The 22960-nt window shown below is 33.5% G+C and overlaps 1 protein-coding gene across 3 annotated transcripts in view; it reads left to right on the forward strand.

Moving 5' to 3' along the window:
* Positions 1-22960, forward strand: part of slc8a1a (solute carrier family 8 member 1a) — a 65271-nt gene that overhangs the window by 38024 nt on the left and 4287 nt on the right. For 2 of the 3 annotated variants that reach the window (XM_073825609.1, XM_073825610.1), the window contains exons 3-9: positions 5557-5660; positions 8297-8314; positions 8433-8447; positions 11476-11544; positions 14032-14159; positions 15228-15327; positions 20705-20977. In XM_073825609.1, coding sequence (XP_073681710.1) covers positions 5557-5660; positions 8297-8314; positions 8433-8447; positions 11476-11544; positions 14032-14159; positions 15228-15327; positions 20705-20977 — 707 coding nt within the window. Of the gene's footprint in view, positions 1-5128; positions 5230-5556; positions 5661-8296; positions 8315-8432; positions 8448-11475; positions 11545-14031; positions 14160-15227; positions 15328-20704; positions 20978-22960 lie in introns of those variants that run through there. The other variant, XM_073825611.1, reaches the window with a different exon arrangement.

Here is a 22960-nt window from a genome sequence, read left to right on the forward strand (position 1 = left end):
TAGTTAACAATAAAAATGCCTTTTTTAAGCTTTTTTATCATATATATATATATATATATATATATATATTTTTTTTTTTTTTTTTTTTTTTTTAAACAAATGACTTATTTTGTTTACTTTAAGTTTTTTTATCTGTTTTCTTTTTTCTTTTCTTTCTAATATTATTATTATTATGGTAACACTTTACAATAATGTGTCATTTGTTAACATTAGTTAAAATATTAACTAACATGAACAAACAATGAACAGTCATACATTGTTTGTTCATGTTAGTTTACAGTGCATTAACTAATGTTACCAAACACAACTTGGGATTTTAATAATGCATTAGTAAATGCTGAAATGAACTAAGATTAACAAATGCTGTAGAAGTTTTGTCATTCTTAGTTCATGTTAACTAATGCAGTTAACTAATATTAACTATTGAAACTTACTGTAAAGTGTTACCAATATATGGGGTTGTTTTTTATTTTTGGAAAATCTGCAATTTTTATGTTCCGCTCATTTAGTCAAGAATCATTGTTTGGTGTTGTGTGCAAAATGACAGAGCTGGAAGTACGAATAAATTGTGTATAAGGGAAGTATTCATGGCTCTTCACATTAGTTTACTCTCCATATTTGGTAAGCATTGCTGCGGTAGATGAAGCGCCTCTGGATATCATCAAACATGGGAATGGTGTCCCGTGGATTGGCCCATAAAATGAATTGATAGACTGCTTGTGTTGCTTTGTATAGAATCAGAGGGCGAATGGGGAAAAGAGGTGAGAAAGTGGGACACATTCTTATACTCATCTGACCCGTTTTTAATTACAGGACACAACAGTTAGTATATACTGAAACAACATTCATTTTTGAGTAGATAAACTTATTTTAAACGTAAGTAATGTTGTGTGTGAACAGCTCCTGAGAGAACGAAATTGTTAGGATTTAGTAAATTATCCAAACAGACTGTCTGGCGTTATTGCACAGGTCTTAACATTAAACCCGCTGTAATACAACACAGTGCACTGCCGCGTGTCTTTGGGGCGGATCCTGTAAACCCTTACTGTTACATAAACCTATAATATGTACACAGAGACACACAATGGCACTGTGCTCTTTTCCGTCCGCAGGCTTTTGTCTCTGTTTGTCCTTTTTGTTCTTGTCACAGGTTATCAGCCTGTGGTTTGAGTCATTATAGGCTGTCAGTCACAGAAAGACAGATGGACAGTCTTAATGGCGCGAGAGAGGAAAAGAGCAACCTGTTTGCTCTTTACTCATTAAAAGTTATAATTATGTGCCTAATAAAATTATTAAATACAATAAATATTATAGAATGAGTTCTAGATTAGCTAGGGTTTAGTTTCAAACATACGAGGGTCATGTTTAATGTGTCAATTTGGATTTTCTTGCAACTTCAAGTAACTTCAAACTCCAAAAAGCATCATTAAAGGGATAGTTCACTCAAAAATTAAAATTCCGTCATTAATTACTCACACTCATGTTGTTCCAAACCCGTAAGACCTTTGTGTATCTTCTGAAAACAAATTAAGGTATGACTACCTTTTTGGGCCTTGAATGCAATGCCAGTTGCGTTTCTGTCAATGCAGGGTCAGAAAGCTCTCGATTCTCATCAAAAAATACTTTAATTCATATTCCAAACATATACAAAGGTCTCATGGATTTGGAAAATAATGACAGAATTTTCATTTTTGTGTGAACTATCCCTTTAAGACTTAAGCGAATTATATGCCTTACAGAATGTTTAAAATCTTATACAGATGTTAAAAATGAAAAAGGCATGCATTTTACAGAATCAGCCACTGTGCTTTTTCAGTCTTTGTGTTGTTGTCTAGCAGAGGTGTGCTGGTGGCAGAAAAATTCAGGACTTTGTGACAAGAGGAGCTTATATGCCTACAGACAGGAGGAAGGGTTTATTTTGAGCACATGCCTGGATGAAGGTAGCGAGTATTTCAAGGGACATGTTTTAGCTTTCTGTCTGTTCTGTCTTGGTCTCAGCCTAAGATGACACGCCCACCGGCCGCCCACAGGCTGTTCGCTGATTATCTGGTGTGCGTTGCACACACAAATAGCAAGCGCTGGCTGAAACAGGCAGATGCAATCTGATTGGCTGATTTTAAAGAAAAAAATATAATGGTTTTTTCTTAAAGGTAAAAATTTTTTTATGAAAATTGTACTTTTTCCATGTTTAAGTGCTATAATCGGATTCCCAGTGCGTCTATAAACCTAGAAAACGTTTAAACAGACAACCCAGTAACTTGGTAAGCCTTTTCTAGCAAGGATGTGAATAAACGTGCGTGTGACATGGTAGGGGGAACTTATTATAATATTACAGCCCCTTAATCTGCATGTTTCCATCCACAACGCCTTTATTTTGTTTCTGCAAGCGACAACGGTGTACCAGTTTTAACGCCATGGCGAAAGTTCAAGCAAAGCATTCTAACTGTTCTGTCATTGGCTGCACAGACCCAGGCTCAGAGGAGATAGGAAAGCGGTTGATTTATTGATTTACTAACTGCTGCCACACAGATCTAATATAAACATGTGATTTCTTTTCCAACTGTTTACCTTCACAGACATAATTGACTGCTTTTGTAACTCGGCAGCTTATTTGCATTTAAAGAGGCATGCACTAAAACAGCCTGTTTCTGCTTCCCCTCAAAATTGGCAAAAGATTATAAAATAAATCATCTGTGGGGTATTTTGAGCTGAAACTTCACAGACACATTCTGAGAACGCCTGAGGCTTATATTACATATTGTAAATATGTATAATAGGTCTCCTTTATAATTTATTTATTTCACAAAAAAAGAGACACTGTATATTAATCAACATTTATGAATGTAAATGTATCTAAATTAACCCGAAAGCTAGTTCATTGGTAGTCCGTTTGAAAATTTGCTGCACATTTACTTACTCTTAGACTGATCCATAATGTAAACGATTTTTTTTCTTAATTGGAACAGATTTGGAGAAATGTGGCATTACGTCACTTGCTCACCAAAGGATCCTCTGCTGTGAATGGGTGCCGTCAGAATGAGAGTCCAAACAGCTGATAAAAAACGTCCTAATAATCCACAAGTAATTTACGACCTCAAGTCTATCAATTATGATCTTATTGAATTGAAAGTTGTGTATTTGCCAGAAACATTTAACATAACTTTAAACTGTCGCTTCTGGCCAAAATCCATAAAAATGCTTCCTTCAGTGAAAAGTCCATTCTCTGTTGTGCTTTCGCATCAAAATCCACCTACAAATTTGTTTAAAACTGTTTAGGACTGTGTTTGCTTGTGAACAGTGCTTGTTCTGTGCATATTTCTCTCCCAATTCAGATGAGATTTTTTTTTTTTCTTTTACTGGAGAAACCAATACTACACACAGAGTAGGTTAAAGTTTAAAATGAAAACAATGTAGATTTTGAACAAACACACAGCTTTTCACCTCACAAGACTGATGGACTGTGGTCATGTGGATTATTGTAATGTTTTTATCAGCTTGGACTCTTATTTTGACGGCACCCATGTACTGAAGGGGATCCACTGGTAAGCAAGTGATGTAATTCTACATTTCTCTAAATCTACATTTTGGATGGCCTAAGAGTGAGTACATTTTCAGCATTTTTGGGTGAACTGTTGCATTAAATTGCTTAATATTGTTGACTTGTATTTTTGGTTGTTGTTTATTTTATATTAGATTTTTTGGCAGTGGCTTGTGCATTGTGTAATTGATACTATTTAAAAAATAATAATAATAAAGGGAGATGGAGGGGGAGAGCCTGTTGTTGTATTATTCTCAAAACCAGACAGAAGCACTTAAAGGGCTTTTAGGCCAGTGTATTCCAGTAAACACAGCTGTGATTGCAGATCATTTTTCAAATGCTTTCCAGTGGTTCTGACTCTCTCACATTATATGACGATGTATTCTGCTCTATATGAGTGTGAGCATGTAAAACAGTCAATGGAAAGATAATAAACATGCACAGCATGTGCAGATCAACAATTCATTCAGACTGACCACAGTACTGGATAATGATAACAGTTCCTTTGATTTTAAAGGGAACCCTGGGTATTATGACAGGTATGGCTTAAAGGATAACTATTGCCAAAATGCAACCTGGGCTGTTTTTTTTTTTTTTACTGTAAACGAGACAAACTTATATCTAAAAGCATAATTACGACAAACGAGCCATTTTTGAGATTGACCGTGATTAAATTTGAGCGCATCAAAATCGATATTTTTACAACACTAAGAAGGCTCGACACACCATGAAACTTTGCTCGAAGTATCGCCTGGGTCTCTACACATGAACTTGAGCACTGAGAACATTGTTTGTGTACACAGAGTTTACTAAAAAGAACAACTCACTTTCACTGTTTGAGTTTCCGCTCGCAGCCGTCTTGCCAGTCAAGAGGTGTTGATCTCCGAAGTGAAAAAGTGAAAAACAATATTAACCTTGTAGTTGTAAAAAGAGCCTCATATAAGCCTAATATTTCGTCCTATGGAGTCCATTCATTCGCATTCGGAGATCGACACTTCTTGACTGGCAAGACATCTGCGAGCGGAAACCCAAACAGTGTAAGTGAGTTGTTCAAAACCTTTCTTTTTAGTAAACTCTGTGTACACAAACAATGTTCTCAATGCTCGAGTTCATGTGTAGAGACCCAGGTGATACTTCGAGCAAAGTTTCATGGTGTGTCGAGCCTTCTTAGTGTTGTAAAAATATCGATTTTGATGCGCTCAAAGTTATGCCCTTAGTACTCCCATTCACCGAACATTGACCACAAAACGAAATCACTGTCAATCTCAAAAACGGCTTGTTTGTCGTAGTTATGCTTTTAGATATAAGTTTGTCTCGTTTACAGTAAAACAAAAAACCCAGCCCAGGTTGCATTTTGGCAATAGTTATCCTTTAAGCCACACAAGTCTTAATACCCGGGGTTCCCTTTATCATTTTAATAACTTTTTATGTTGCTTACGACATTTTCATTTCAATTTTACATTTCTTTGCTTTCGGTTATGTCTCCAGCATGTTTTGACTTTATTCTTCCGCTCTTTTCCTTTCCTTGTGCCTCTCTCATGCCTGCAAACGTGTGCTCTTTTTCTTTCTCTCTTTCTCTTTCAGCAAAACTATTCAGATCAATATAATCGATGACGAGGAGTATGAAAAGAATAAGAACTTCTTCCTGGAGATTGGAGAGCCACAAATGGTGGAAATGAGTGAGAGAAAAGGTGGGACGTCATCTTCCCCTGGTCCCACTTTTTATGTAGCAGCCTCGGCGTGCTGCCATCTTCTGGGATGAACTGGAAGTGTTTATAATACCTAGTCTACCCACAGCATCTCTAAGACCTAACTCATGCAAAAAATAGTATTTTGTCATAAAACCCTGATCTCAATGGCTTTTTGTGATCCACAATTTAGATCCAAAAAATGTGATTCTCGACTCCTGAAGAGGAGTGTGCCTAATAATAAGAAAAGAGATCAGGCATCTGATGTGCCTAAAATGAAACAGAAGCACACTTCATCCCTCAAAAGTGATTTTATGTTCCTCCCCACAGGAAGACCATACAGGTTAAAATTCTTGACCATGAGGAGTATGACAAGCATACAAACTTCTTCATAGAGCTGCAGGAGCCAGAATGGAGGAGGAGGGGATGGACAGGTGAAAGATAGCAAAGAAAACGAGTGTAAAAAGCCTATTTCTTTCTCTGCAGCTGCCCTTTATTCTGGCTTTTGTCTTTCCCTTCCTCCGCTCCTCCTTCAAAGCTGATCCTCTACTTCTGTTCTACTGTTGCGGTAGTGCTGTTTTCTTCCTGCTTGCTGCTCAATTTCAGTGGGCTTATCCCCCATGTTCCTTCCTGGTCAAAGGTTAAGCGCTCTCTCAGAGAATAGGCGTAATTGGCTCAGACTACACTGTTAATGTGAGGATTCTGGCCAGGACTAAAGCTGGAGGGATCGTCCCTTCAGGCCAGGATGAGACAAGGACAATTGAAACCGTAATGAGCAGCAAATATAAGGGCTTCTTGCCAAATTCCAGAGCCTATGAGATTTCATGAGAGAATACGATTGATTCAGCAACATGAATTAGATTTTTGTTAAGCTCATACTCATTTTTCAGATGTCAGATTTTTTTTATATCAATTTATTTTAAGGCTGTTAATTGAATTAAAAATTAATCACATAATAAATCTTAAATCTTAATTTAATTATTATTTTTTTATTGTAATACTACAGTGACTGACTACAGTGCTAATTTATTGGTAGACATTATTATATTAAAATATATTTAATCAGAATTTAGTATATATTTGTATTTTATAATTAAATAAGCATTCATTTGAAATTATAAATAATGAATTGTATTTTTTATTTTAGAAATAACTATATCTTATCACTGTGTTGAAAAATTACTAGAAATGGGTACAAAAATTGTATTGTATCAAAATAGAAATTTATAACTGTAGTATAAAATATATCTTTTAAAATAAAAAAATATTATTATAAATAATAATTACAATTATTTTATTTAATAAATTATTAAATTATAATAATTTAATAGTAACTACAGTGTTTATTTCTTGGTAGAAATGATTCGTAAAAGAGCAAAAATATTTAAATATGTTGAATCACAGTTTAGTGTAATGTTTTTTCATTTTATGAATACATTTGTATTATTATCATTTATAAATACTAATTATTTATTTTTAATTTGATTAATAATTTATATTTTACCACTGTGTTGGTAAAATGAAAATGAAATGTCTTATTATTCATTATAAATAATAATTCATATTTTTTTATTTGATAAATAATTTATATTATACCACTGTGTTCAAAAATGACTACAGTGTATATTTATCAGTATGTAAAATGGGGAAAATATTTATATAGTATTAAAATGGAAATTGATAAATTAAGTATTCATATATATGTATATATATATATATATATATATACACACACACACACACACACACACACACACACACACACACACACACACACACACACACACACACACACATATGATAACTATTATTAATATTGATAAATAATTTGTGCAAAACAGATACATGTATAACTGTACTATAACTTATATATTTTTTTTTTTAAATAAAAATGTATTATTATAAAAAATAATTACAAGTAATTTATTTAATAATTTAATTAATAATTTACTGCTGTGTCTGATAAATAATGACTACAATGCTAATTTCTTGGTAGAAATGAATCCATGAAAAATATATATATAAAATTGAAATTTAGTATAATTCAAATATATATAAATAAATGTTAAAAATAAAAAATATTACTATTAATTATAAATAATAATGAATTATTTTTTATTTGACAAATAATTTATATTTTACCACTGTGTAAATATAGTCTGTATTTATCAGTGCTTAAAGTGTTTAAAAAATATATTGTATCAAAATGAAAATGTATAATTGTACTATAAATTACTATAAATCTTTTTTTAAATAAAAATGTATTATTATAAATGATAATTAGAATAATTTTGTTTAATAACTAATTCATAAAATAATTTATAGTCTTAAATAAAGACTACAGGGATTCATAAATGGCCAAAAAAATGATATTGAATGAAAAATTTGAAATATTAAAGTAGTACTTTATAAGGTAGAATTGTTAGTAGGAAAACAGCCTTATTTTGACTTTTAAAGTAAAGGTCAGGGGACATTTTACTGTATTATTGTTGTTATTAATGAATTAATTATATACTTTTGTTCAACAGTGACACATCAAATTGATCAAAAGTGGCAGTTAATACTTTAGACTTTTACTTTGTTACACAAGATTTCTAAAAAAAAAAAGAAAAAAAAAAGTTTCTCACTACTTTCTGCTGAAATCACAGTCCCACCTGGACTCTAAATCTAAATTTAGCAACACAATCTTGTTGCACACTAATCCTGTCTGTGTTACTCTGTTGGCTCATTCATAATCATTTTGCTTTATCTCAATTTTTTCTTTTCTTTTATGTCCTGTCTTTCCTTCATTTGTCTCCATCAGCTATGTTGCTGCATGAATATGGTAAGCTGTCTTTTTTCCCCCAGCTTTTTATTTCTGTAAAACACTTTAAAAATGTTTATCTCATCACATGTGGATGCAGATGTTTATATGTTAATATGTATAAGCTCTTTGTTCAATTTTAGTTGTCAAACATTGTCTGCTGATGCTGATAAAATCATGCAGATCATTTTCCATGCTAAAACATGGACATGACATTTAAAACATGAACAAAGAGTGGGTTGATTTTTGATGTTTTTATTATTTTAGGTGGATTCGTGAAGACAGGTATGGAAACATATCACTGGGAATGCTTAGCTAACTCTTTACAAGCTACGTAAGCTAACTTGCTTCCCTAACCAAGCGAGTCATTGATTCTTTTTGATGATAATCTTTTCTTTGCTAGATACTCAGCTTTATGGTAAGAGATCAAATATTACTTTTCACCGAGCTGAAAGCTTAATATAACACTGGGTGTGTTTGGTAACTGGTTTGCTTGATGATGAGCTGGAGTTTTGTTGTTTGTCACATTGTTAAGTATCTGAACAGCAAAAATAGCTCACATGACCAGTCAAGTAGACTGTAGGGATTTGAGTTTGCTTATCATGGCTGTGTCTGAAAATAATAGTAGAAATTGATTCATAAATGGCCAAAAAATTATATTGAATCAAAATTTTGTATAATTTTAAAAAAAACATGTATAATTAAATAAGTATTATTATTTATTATAAATAGTAAATAATACATTTTTATTTGATAAATAATTTATATTTTACCAATGTGTTCAAAAATTACTACAGTGTGTATTTATCAGCACGGAAATTTGGTAAAAAAAAAAAAAAAAAGTTTTTTAGAAATTAAAATTTTAAAGCTGTAATATAAATGATATATTTTTTTAAATAAATAATTTATAAAATAATTCATAGTTTACTACTGTGTCTGAAAATAATGACTAAAGTGTTATTTTTGGTAGAAACTGATTAATAAATGGCTCAAAAAATATATAAATCAAATTTAGTATAATTTAAAAATAATGATAATTAAATGTCTTATCATTCATTATAAATAATAATCAATAATTTTTTATTTGATAAATAATTTATATTATACCACTGTGTTCAAAAATGACTACAGTGTGTATTTGTCAGTACGTACAATGGGTAGAAAATGTATATAGTATCAAAATGGAAATTTATAAATTAAGTATTCTAATTATAAATTAAATATTATTATTATTATAATAATTAATATTATTTTATTTAATCAATATTTTATTAAATAATTCATAGTTTACTGCTGTGTCTGAAAATAATGATTACAGTGCTAATTTCTTGATAAAAATTGATTCATAAATGGCCAAACCCCCCCAAAAAAATGTAATCAAAATTTTGTGTCATTTTAAAATATATATAATTAAATAAGTATTATTTTTAATTAGTAATAATTTTTTTTTTTTTTTGATAAATAATTTATATTTTACCACTGCATTCAAAAATGTTTATTAGTGGTAAAAAAAGTATATTGTATCAAAATGGAAATGTATAACTGTACTATAAGTTATGTCTCAAAAGATGTATATAAATAATAATTACAATATTTTATTTATTAAATCAATTATAAAATAATTTATAGTTTACTACAGTTTCTGAAAATAATGAAATTGATTCATAAATAGTCAAAAAATTATGTTAAATAAAAAATGTTGTATAATTTTAAAACAAATTAGAATTAAATAAGTATTATTATTAGTGATAAATAATAATTATTTTTTATTTTTAAAAAATTGTATTTTGTTCAAAAATTACTATAGTGTCTATTTATCCATGCGTAAAATGGGTAAAAAAATACAATTGTATCAAAATGGAAAATTTTAACTGTACTATAATTTCCAGGCAAAAATTAAAAAAAAAAAAATCTAAATGTTGTGTGTCTATATATATATATATATATATATATATATATATATTAGTATAATTAAATAAGTATTTTTATTAATTATAAATAATAATTAAAAAAAATTTAATTTGATAAATAATTTTTATTTTACCACTGTGTAAAAAAATTACTAAAATGTGTATTTATCAATGTGTAAAGGGTAAAAAACATTATATTGTATCAAAATGGAAATATATAACCGTACTATAAATTCTATTTTTTTCAAATAAAATTGGATAATTATAAATAATTACAATTATTTCTAAAATAATTTATAGTTTACTGCTCTGTCTGAAAACAATGATTATTAAATATATAATGTTTATTTTCAGGTAGAAATGTAATTTTAACTGGGCAAAAAAAGAAAAAAAGAAAAAAAGATTGAAGCAAAATTTAAATTGATTCTAAATACATTTATGATAAATGTTTCTATTTTTATAATTATTTAAAAATAGTATTTTCATTAATAAAATGCAATTTTAACCACTCAATCAGACACATGAACATCACAAAGTATGGTGTTTCAACCATGAGAAGTGTCAATACACGTCATCAATCAAGTTCAAGTCCACAAACATTAATCTACTCTTTTGTCTGGTTTGTTTGACGGACAGAAATTGTGGATTCTGATTGGTCAGATCGCCTGTCAATCAAACTCACTGCAAAGGTTCGATTGCAAAACCAACAAACAAACTTCAATGCTTCAAAATAAAATCACCAATATTTTTCAGACACAGTCCATGTCTCTAATAAAATACTAAACACTAAGCTTACCTGTGTACTCAATTGAGACAATTTCTGTCATAGTGCTCTGAACCTACTAGAATATACTAGAAGTGTGTTGAAATGCCACATTTGCTGCACGCCACAAAGTTTCACAAGGATATTGTTTATTGGGCAACAACACAACGCACTGTCACCTGTTCAGTAACCATCATTAGCATTACTCCCAAAGGCAAACTGGCTGGTTCCTAATGAGAATGCATAGCTAGTCTGCCTTAAGCCAGCGTGTCAGTGCTTTCGTAACAGTCTTGTCAAACTCGCTCAAGTGTGACAGCACGCACATTGATTCTCAAAGAACATTTACACTTTGAATACTGTGTCCAAGGAGTGTCTGTTGCTAGAAAATTTCATCACTGAGAGAACAGTGTTTCCTAAAATTAGCATATGTTAGTCAGAAGACTTGAAAGAATTCTATTCAGCCAAAGGTGTGGTTGATTTTTACACATTTGAAGTTGATGTCATATGGTGTCACGTCATAACTATAGCCTGTTTCGCCCTTTTATGACATTTTTTGCATTGTAAAACGTATACAAATATTTCATTTAATCTCAGTGATAACTTTACACAAACTTTAGGGTCATAAACCTAACTATAATCTGTTCTCTCAAGCAATCATTGAAATTTTCTGCTTTATAAAGCTTTATTTAGTTGTGCACCATCATAGATAAAGCTCTGTAGATCTGTTAGCGTCTGTGCTAACACTGTTGAGTGAATGTGTTTGGGATCATCAGGCAGGGATGTGTACCGGAAAGTGCAGGGTAGAGACAAACCAATCCCCTCCACCATTATCAGCATCACAGGTATCCATTTCCTCTCCTGTTCATCCTTTTCTCTTTCTTTTCCTTAATTCATTCTCCCTTCTCTCACTATAAATGTGTGATCTCATATCATCTGTGCACATTTGAGCCAATTTTCTCAACATCCTGTTTCATAAAGAGGGTGTAAGGATGTAAACAGTCATAATAGATGACACCAGAGATCACCAGCTATAATTTCCTTACTAGTGTAACATGCAAGTGCTGTTATATTTACTTCACAGGTTTGGAAAAAGGTGTTAAATGCTAAATGCATGTGTTTAATCACATGAGAAGTGTTTTTAAACAATGCAGTATGCTTATAGACCTTTGTGGAATTGTTGTATTGTGTTATTTTAAAGGGATTGTACCCCCCCCCCCCCCAAAAAAAAAAAAAAAATTCTGTCATTAATTACTCACTCATGTTGTTCCAAACCTGTAAGATCTTCGTTTATCTTCGGAACACAAATTAAGATATTTTTGATGAAATCCGAGAGCTTTCTGACCCTGCATAGGTAACTGAAGGTAACTGAAGCAGATCTATACAGGTGGAGCTGGGGATGTGGAGGGTTTCAGAGGACAGAGATTTAATCAAAAATACCTTAATTTGTGACTGAAGATGAACGAAGGTCCTACGGGTTTGGAATGACATGAGGGTGAGTAATTATTGACTAATCAATAATTATTCCTTTAAAGCAATAGTTTGCCCAACAATCACAAAAATGTCATCCTAATGCATTTCTGATTTTTTTTTTCATTTTAAACATTGACTTTGCTTGTATGAAAATCAGAAGCTCAGACATTCTGATCTTATTTGCGTTTCACAGAAGAAAGAAGATAATAGTGGGTTAGAGCGGCATGGGAGTGACAACATCTTGTTTGGACAAACTGTTCCTTTAAATATCTTTAATCAATGAACCAATTATTATTTTAGATAGTAATGATGTATTTTTAACCCTAGAAAGAGGCCAACACCTTCAAACACGTTTTCAAGTCCAGATTGACAGCATTGCATTCTCACGCTTCTGAACGAGCGTAGCATAGCTTAGATTGCAGATGTTACGACTGTATTTAAACATTGCAAATTATGTAATCATACATTATGGGATTGGGCCAATTAGAGAGACAGTTCACCCAAAAATAAAAATTCTGTCATTAATTTCTCACCCTTGTGTCGCTCCATACACGTACGATGTTTGTTTATCTTCGGAACACAAATTAAGAATTTTTTGATGAAATTTGAGAGCTTTCTAACACTGCTTAGACAGCAATGGAACTGACATGTTCAGAAAGGTACCAGAAAAGGCCAGAAAGGTACGGCAGAGGTAAAAAATGTACACCCTCTTTTCAGAACCAAAATAAGGAGGATCATACAAAATGCATGTTATTGTTTATTTAGTACTGACCTGAATAAGATTTTTCACATAAAAAATGTTTACATATAGTCCACAAGATAATAGTTGAATTTATAAAAATGACCACGTTCAAAAGTTTACATCCCCTTGATTCTTAGTTCTGTGTTGTTCCCTGAATGATCCACAGCTGTGTTTTTGTTTAGTGATAGTTGTTTATGAGTCTCTAGTTTGTCCTAAACAGTTTCCTTCAGGATTCTGAATCCTTCAAATTCTTTTTCCAGCATTTTTGTGTATTTGAACCCTTCCCAACAGTGACTGTATGATTTTGAGATCCATTTTATTACACTGAGGACAACTGAGGGTCTCATATTATATTACAGAAGATTCAAATGCTCACTGATGCCTCAGAAGGAAGAACGATGCATTAAGAGCCGTGGGGTGAAAACTTTTGAACTGAATGTAATTTTTCTAGTTTTGCCTAAATATCATATTTTTTCATTTAGTACTGCCTTTCAGAGGCTACAGAAGATAGCTACTTATTTCCCAGAATACAAAATAAGTTAAATTTACCCTGATCTTCAAATTCAAATAGTTTTCAAGGTTTTGAAACTACAAGAATACATTTTGTTTTCTTGTGGAAAGAAAACAAAAATAACTTAATTCAACAATTTCTTCTCTTCCATGTCAGTTTTCGACTGATGTCATGGTACTCTGGTGAACATGTGGAAGAGAAGAAATTGTTGAATAAAGTCATTTTTGTTTTTATTGTGTACAAAAAGTATTCTCGCAGCTTCATAAAATTACAGTTGAACCACTAATGTCTATTTTAATGATGTCCTTACTACCTTTCTGAGCCTTGAAAATGTTAGTTGCATTGCTGTCTATGCAGGGTCAGAAAGCTCTTGGATTTCATGAAAAAAACCTTCATTTGTGTTCTGAAGATGAATGAAGGTCTCACAGGTTTGGAACGAAATCAAGGTAAACTATAAACCATTAATGACAGAATTTTTCTTTTTGGCTGAACTATCCCTTTAACTGATGCATTTATAAATGTCATAGACTCCCTGCTACTTACCATCTCTTTGTGTTTCTCCCATCAAATTTTCTGTTCCTCTCTTGCTTTGTCTGTCTCTCTCAGAGGACGGGGAAGAGGAGACCCTGACTATCAAAGAGAAGGATGAGAGGCGTATTGCTGAAATGGGTCGCCCGACATTGGGTGAACATGTGAAACTTGAAGTAATCATTGAGGAGTCCTATGAGTTTAAGGTACCTCTTCAAGTCAAAAATACATTCAGACACCGCACACATTTAATTTAAGGTCGAGCAATGGCATTTGAAGCATGAATGGGGGCTTGGAAATCCTTAAAGGTGAATAAGAGGATGACAGAGCATCTGGACATGAGCGATTGTATCCTGCCCCGCTGAAGTAGCCGCAGCTGGAGATGATTCAACCTTTAATTGCTCTTCAGATACACCAGACATGAGCAGAGCTATTACCGCAACCTTTCAGACTGCCTGTCACTTTATACATGTTAACGGTATCCATTTTCTGCACTGCCTCTGTGCGTCAGAGGGTTTATTAGTTTTCATCATGTCTGTCAGATTAATTTGCTTGGCCTCAAAGTGGAATGATTTCCTCATATCCTGAAGATTTGATTGAACTGCACAGAATTATGACGTCCTTCTGGTGTAATACTCACTACAACCTTCATAATCAAAAAGCGATGTCGTCCTGACAATTCAGTTTCTAGGATGTAATGAATAAGACTTTGTATTCAGCCTGGCAGGTTTCTCGCTGGCCGCACTAGAGGAAAATCTTTATTGGAAATCTTTTTCCTAATCTAAAAAATCTGCTGTACCAGTTTTTTTACAAGATAAAAGTGGTTTTCTATTTGAATGCACTTTAAAGAAATAGTTCACCCAAAAATGAAATTCTGTTATTAATTACGCACCCTTGTGTCGTTCCAAACCCGCAAGGTCTTTGTTTATCTTTAAAAAAACAAATTTTGATTTTTTTTGATGAGATCCAAGAGCTTTCTGACCCTGCATAGACAGAAACGCAACTAAAGCATATCTATACAGGTGGAGCTGGGGAAGTGGAGGGTTTCACAGGAAGTGCGAAATGCTCTAGTGAATGCTAACCAGTCATTTAAATGTAAAGCAGCAAGCTTATTGGCTGTGTATGCAACATGAACCTTGTTCTTGACAGAACTTAGCATTTGTTCTTTGTTCATGTTAGTGTATCAGTTGGTGTTTACCAACTTTGTAAAATGTTACTGTTAAATCTTTTAAGTACTGCTAACACAGTTGTAATGATTTTAACCCCCATTCCAGAGCACAGTCGACAAACTCATAAAGAAAACCAACTTGGCCCTTTTGGTTGGTACTAACAGTTGGAGAGACCAGTTTGTAGGAGCCATCACTGTCAGCTCAGGTGAGTCACTGAAAAAAATGCTGTCAGTTTTTCCATTAAGTCTCTATGTACTGTAAACACAATCATTGCACAATCCCCTGCTGACTTGATCTGACAGAATGCTAGAAAACAAGGCTATTTTGCTGTTTCATCTCTGAAGGGCTTGTTGTAATTGCTGCTCAATCAGTGTGCTAATTTGGCCACATATCTTTAATTAGAGCACCATTGAAATTTAAAATGTGTTGGGGCTGAGTGCTTGCCTGTAGCCAGAGAGAAGTGCATTTAAATGGTTTATTGACTAACAAAATTGGCTGTGCAGAGTGTCAATCATAGCTGTGCCAGAGAAAGACGATAATCAACATTTTCTTTTTTTTCTCATGAGCAGCTCTTAGTATAAAGTTGGACTTTCCAAGAACCAGATCTCAGTATTGAGATCAACAAATACTGTTGCATTCATAACATCTAAATATCAGTTCTGATTGCCTTCATTATGTTAAATATTATTTATTCAAAAATATGTCACATTATGAAAGTAAAATAGGATGCTAATGTTGAAGTTATGCATAGCTTCTTTATGTGCATTGTAGATATTTTTGTCACGTCCACTTTCTGTTTTTCTATTAATTTTCCGGATTTCATTTTCATTCCATTTTAATAATCAAAAGCATCTCTAATTAATTCACTTATATTAAAAAAAATATTTATATACTATGAATTACTGTGTTGTGCATTTACATTTGTCTGGTAAATAAATTCTGGTAAATATTTTTTTCCGGTAAATATTACAAAATAAAATGCCAAAAATAAAAAATATGAAATGTTTTAATAATAATTGTATTAGCAGTAGTAGTACTAACATTACATTGAGTTATTAAGGGCCAAGCACTGAAGGTGTAAAGGCACCAATTGTATCCATTGGTGTTCTTATGTTTATTCTTCCATTTCATCGTCTTCTTCTTCTTCCGCTCGAGTCTATTGCAGCCCATAGAACTGTTTGCTGGAAAGTTGTGTCATTTGGCTAGCCTGGCTAACGCCAAACCACGTCATGACAACGTCATGATTCGTCATGGCGTGGTTTACGAATGCCCAGAGCCGTTTATTGGGCGCTACGAATGTCTATCAAATGCGCCTGTGCTTAGCTCATAGCCAATCGTTTCAATTATACCGGATGACGTATGTAGAACTTGCGTTCTAAACTACTTAGAACACTATCTAAGGCCGTGTTCACACTTAGCATCTTTTTTTTAACTGCCAGCGTCTGTTTTACATTATAACCCTATGCAGTAAACCGTCTTTTCAAAAAAGCCCTGAGCGCTTTTTTTAAACGCCACCGCCGGCGTCTTTTTCTGCAGCTCAGAGCGTCTTTTTAAGTTGAAAAAAGTTGAACTTTTCTAAAGTAAACGTCCTACGTCAAGCGCTTTTTTGACAGCTGACCAATGACAAGCGAGTAGCTAGACCTTTCGTTTCCATAACAACAAGAAAAAATGGGAAAGGTGCCGTTATATAGACTTTTATTTTATTGTTGTGAACCGGATTTGCCTCCTCGTTAACTTCAAAAACCGATGTGCAGCGTTTCTAGCTTCTTGAGCCGCACATCAACTTGTACAGTAGCGCCGTTGCGCTTCGGGCCTCCCTTTTTCGAGTCCCGGCTCGCAGTCCTTTCCCGATCCCGTCCCCCGCTCTCTCTCTCTCCCACTTCGCTTTCTGTCTAAATACTGTCCTATCAAATTAAAGGCAAAAATGTCAAATAAAGAAAAGAGCCAGCTTCCTTTTTTATCGACATCTCTGCACCACACATAGGCTACTGTTGCAGCTGTTGTTATAGCAACAAAAAGTCGCCCTCTGCTGCAATGCTTCCAGATTTTTTTGCAACTAAAAAAACGCCCTTGTCAAAAAAGATGCCAAGTATGAACTACTTCGCGTCTGCTGCCATGCTGGATCCATAGTTATAAACAGACTGCATCGGTGAGTCGCATAGAAGGCGTCATCGTCTTGCTGCTCCCTCCCGTTCTGTGATTGGTTCCCTATCTGAGGTGAAAATTTGGTCCATGGACTCCAGGCTGCCTAGCAGCGTGAATAAAATCGTGCTGCGTGCAAAGCAGCATGGGAAACCCAGGCTATCATTTGGCACACAGATAGAGAAAAGTCTCAACATTAACCATAGCAAATTTTGAGTCTCTAAGTCAATTTCTCTAGTGCCACCAACTGTCCAAATTTGCAATAACTTGAACGCTAAGGTCTAGAAGGAAAAATCTTTTTTCTTCTGATTTCTTGGATTTTTAAATGTTTGTAATAACACAATTCGCTCAGATTATCTTCAGACCATGCTGGCAAAAAGTTGATTAGTCAAACCCTTCTTGAATAAGGCATGAACGAATTTTAAGAATGGCACACAAAAATGAATATGAGGCTACATCTCCGCAACGGTTTGGCAAACTTGGTGTGTGTTATAACAAGCATGAGGCTGAGGCTATCTGCACAGTTTCGGCGCAGTGCCATCTAGTGGTTAGGAGATATAAAAAATGGGTATTTTTGCTTATAACTTTTGAATGATTTGGCCAAAAATGACAAAATTGGTCTCTTTAGATTTGGAGGAGATATCCCTGTCTGCAATTTTGGGTGTCGGCCAATTAGAATTTTATTATAAAATGCTATATTTTACGAACACATTGGCGTATCATTACGAAACTCAGTATGTGTCTTCGGCACCATGCCCTGACAGTACTGTCTGCCATTTTAATTAATGCTCAAAACCTTCTTTTTCAAACTCCTCCTAGACTGTTGGTCCAACTATTACCAAATTTGACGAAGTAATGGATTTCATGTCGATATACAAAGTCATTAATGAATTTGCTGGAAAGATGCCAAACTGCATTTGAGGCCGACACATAGGTACCAATTATGCCATAGTCAGCCAGACTTTCAGTCCACCATTTTGATTTATGTTTAAAAAAAAAACTACATTTTCGAACTCCTCGACCGTTGGTTCTGATTTTCATCAAAATTGAATCACATCATCTTCAGACAGTGCTCACAAAAGGCTATGGATTTCGTGTTGATAGACAAAACTGTTTTTGTATAGCAATTCAACAAAGTTAAGGCATGATGCTAGACTACATCTGAGTATGTTTCTCTGCAAAGCTTTGACATATTGACACTAAACTTTGTGGGTGTCATTGTCACCTCACACAGAACACACCACATCGATTTGATAACAGCGCCACCTATTGGACAAAAGTGATAATTCTTTAAATCGTATTACTAGCGGTTAGAATGAAATTGAAAATGATTTATTGCTTCAGTTGCTCTAAAACGTGCTGCCTTGCTTGCCTATTGCTTGGCCCCTTAATTGCTGCTTGCAGATATATTATATTTCTGCCACAGTTTCTTCAAGTTAAACCAAACTTTTATTTTGATGAGTTGCTGTGAAGACCTTTAGTTTTCTATACTTAATATAAAAATAAATGTAATATAAGAAATTCATTAATAAGTAATGTATTTTTGAAAATAAAAAAAATCTGAATTTTGTATGATAAGGACAGACAAATAATAATATTTTATAGTGATATGCTTAATTATATAATAATTAATGTAATATATTATAGTGTTCATTTAATATTTAATAATAGATAATATATTGTAATTAATTTACATTTATAATTCTATATTTACATTTGTTTTACATATTTCTAAATAAATGTAAACACCATTTTACATCATTTATATTTCTATAATGTTCCCATACTTATATTTATAAAAAATAATGTAATAATATATTTTTTTAAATGACAAAAATCCTTTTTTTACTATTATTTAAGACAAATAATGTTATATCGATTTGCTTATTTATCTAATAATGAATTAATATTTATATTAATTTATATATATATATATATTATATATACTGTAATATTTCAAAGCATTTAATATTTAATAATAAATAATAAATTGTAACAAATGTAAATGTATAATTCTATATTTACACTTATTTTACAAAGGTGGATAGGTTTTTACACCATATTCATTTTTATTTTTTTTATCAAACGTTAAATCTACATGTGCAAGACTTCAGGTGTGAGAACAACTCTGTCTTTAACAAGAAAAAAGATCAATGATCCTCTTACATAATGCAGTGTCATCATAACAAAGCAAGTTCATCCTGGTTCACAACTGGTTCACAACAGAGTAAGGCAGCCCTGCATAAACCGCCTAATGTCTAATTATGAAAAATATTCCCCAGGAATTTAGATTATGATCTCCCTCCCTCTCTCTTTCAGTCTCCTCTTGGCTCAGGCTGCACTAACAAGCTCTGTCAGCTTCAGTCAAGCCTGTCAGACTGAGTGCTTGTGTGTGCGTCGGACTGCATGTGCGTGTGTGGCAAAAGACAGTCACTGAGCTTTGCGTCCACACATTCCTTATTATAATGCTGTGCTACATGACGAAAGACACTTCAAAAAAACACGCAGACGGAAGGTGAAAGCAAAAGGCCTTGACATTTTAGAGACCTTGCCTTGTGTTTGGTTATGCTAGTAGTAAATCTTGACTGATGGCAGAAGAATTCTGGGTAAAAAACAAACCTATAAGAAACACGCTATTTTTTCCTTGATAAAGACAGAATTGCTCTTAAAAACAATTATTACGGTAACTAAACTTATAAGGCCCTGTTTGATTTCCGCGACACGGAAAACACAGACGAAATCCAGTCATAAGAATTGACTATATAATATGGAATGTGACGGAATTTGCCAAATTTTGGATGAATAAATTGGAAGTAGATCAGTACACTTAAACCAAAAAGCGATATAGACTAGTGTCTGTAAATATTAAGCCAACTGAAATATGAATCCTGCATGTTCTGTGTGAATGAATGAAAGAATGAATGGCACGGTTTTGTTTGCAACACACATAGTAAAGAGCTCCTGACATTTGCAGAGTACATGAACATAAACATAATCTCTAGAACTGCTGTGAGTGTCACTTCACGAGCATTTTACCTTTTTTTTTTTTTTTTTTTTTATAAAAACTGTTGTCATATCACATACAAACAGAAATATAAATTATGTTTATTTTTTATATGTCAAATAAATGTAAATATAGAATTCATCACAATTCATTATCTATTATTAAATATTAAATGGACACTGTAATATGAAGTATTTAATTAAAATAATAGGCAAATCACTGTAAAACAATATTATTACTTTTACTATTACTAGCTTCATTCTGCAGTTCTGCCTCCTCTGATTTATAAGATTTGATTGGTGTCAGCCGTTCTGTGCAACAGTGATATGCTTATCAGACACTGATGTTCCCTGGAGTAAGAGGACAGCCTGTCTCTTCACAGGAAACAAACAAACCAATCCATAATTCAGATCACCTCTTTTTCTTTCCTCCTAAGGGGAAGACGATGATGACGATTGCGGGGAAGAAAAGATGCCATCTTGCTTCGACTACGTCATGCACTTCCTGACGGTGTTCTGGAAGGTTCTGTTTGCGTTCGTGCCGCCCACCGACTACTGGAATGGCTGGGCGTGTTTCATCGTGTCCATCATCATGATTGGCGTCCTCACTGCATTCATTGGAGACCTGGCATCCCATTTTGGATGCACAATTGGCCTGAAAGACTCTGTAACTGCAGTTGTGTTTGTGGCGCTGGGAACCTCTGTGCCAGGTACTTAAAAACATGTCACATCTCACCCAAAAACATTAGCGTGTTAACGTTAACACAGGCAATTCATTTTTCCAGTTTAGCAGCGTTAAAAATATTTAATGCAGGAGAAGGGCTAGGGGTGGGCCACTCCACTCCTAACTGCTGCTTCTGTCTCTTTCTCTTTTTTTTTTCTTGACAAGAAGTGTTTATTTAGTCTCAGAATGTCTTTACGACCACATCAAATGAGAGACCTTTCAGATGCGTACTCCAACTCTAGACACTCAAACGAGTGAATGAAAGGTACAGGTGACAAGTGAGCTTTAGTAGAACAACAGTGAACTGTGGTCATATGAGATACTGTCAGGCCCTATGTCAGTAAAAAACAAATTGACCAGCCCTGTCAACCGTTATTCTGTTCTCTGTTATCATTTCATATTAAAGAATAAATTAAACTACTAGCATGCGTGTCAGATCCGCGTTATGTTAAAGGAACACTTTTTTGGAAATAGGCTCATTCTCCAACTCCCCGTGAGTTAATGAGTTGAGTTTTACCATTTTAAAAATCATCCAGCCGGTCTCCTGTTCTGGCGATATCACTTTAAGCATAGCTTAGCATAGATCATTGAATCCTATGAGGCCAATATAGCATCACGTTCAAAAATGACCAACAAGTTTCGATATTTGTCCTATTTAAAACTTGACTCTTCTGTAGTTATATTGTATACTAAATCCGGCAGAAATGTAAAGCTGCGATTTTCTAGGCCGATAAGATTATGAACTACACTTCCATTCTGGTCAAGGTATTTTTTCCTATTTTTTAGTCAAGGAAGTTTGCTGCTGTAACATGGCCGAAGCAGGCGCAGTAATATCACGCCGGTCACATTGGAAGTTACCTAGCTGGGAACTAATTTCAGGCGCTGCTAATATTACTGCGCCTGCTTCGGCCACATTTTCTGCTGGTATTAGTACATGATATAACTACAGAAGAGTCAAGTTTAAAATAGGAATATACCGAAATATCGAAACTCGTTGGTCATTTTTGAACGTGATGCTATTGGTCTAATAGGATTCAATGATCTATGCTAAGCTATGCTGAAAGTGATATCGCCAGAACAGGAAAACGGCTGAATGGATTTAAAAACGGTAAAACTCAATTTATTAACTCGGGGGGAGTTGGAGAATGAGCCTATTTCCAAAAAAAGTGGAGTGTTCCTTTAAGCAGCGGCAGCTCTTAAAGTAATAGCAGCCAAATAACCTAATAACCCAGCTGCTGTGATGTCTGTTAATCAAGAACAAAAGAAAGAGGAAAAAAAAATAGCTCTCAATTATACTGTTGAATGGCTTTAGTCACTAATTAAATATTAGAGAAAAAAAGAACAATATCAGTAATGCTGTCACAATCTGGCTGGGTTGAGGAGTAGAGATGGACGAGTAGAACCGGAGTAACTGAATGAATAAAGTTTATTAAAACAAAAACTGCAAAATGAACAAAACCGGGAGCAGGAAATGAGCACATGAAACAAAACAAACGGAAGTAACATCTACATTGACCGACAAACGGGGTGTGCAAACACAGACTCTTAAATACACTGAAACGGGGGCGTGGTCACAAACAAGATAACAGGATAACGAGGGGGAAATACAAATATGGGCATGAACAAACCAAATGGAAACAAAACTAGAGGGGAAGACAAGGACTAAACCATTAGAACTGGAAACATAGGGGGGAAAACACTAAGAGAACAGAACAGAACAAGACATAATCCTAACAAATGCTCACCTTCAGGTATAAAAAAAAATATTTAACAAATATTTTTTAAAAAGTCTTTGTGTTTCTACATTATTTTAAAAATTGAATGTGAAATAAAAGTATATTTAAAAACTTTAATGTTAGGTGGGATTAATCATGATAATATATGTGTGTGTGTACTGTGTATGTTTATTATGTATATATAAAAACACACACATGCATGTATATATATTTTTTTAAATTTAAAATATATA

The sequence above is a fragment of the Garra rufa genome, chromosome 20 (genome assembly GCF_049309525.1).
Source record: "Garra rufa chromosome 20, GarRuf1.0, whole genome shotgun sequence".
Lineage (NCBI taxonomy): Eukaryota > Metazoa > Chordata > Actinopteri > Cypriniformes > Cyprinidae > Garra > Garra rufa.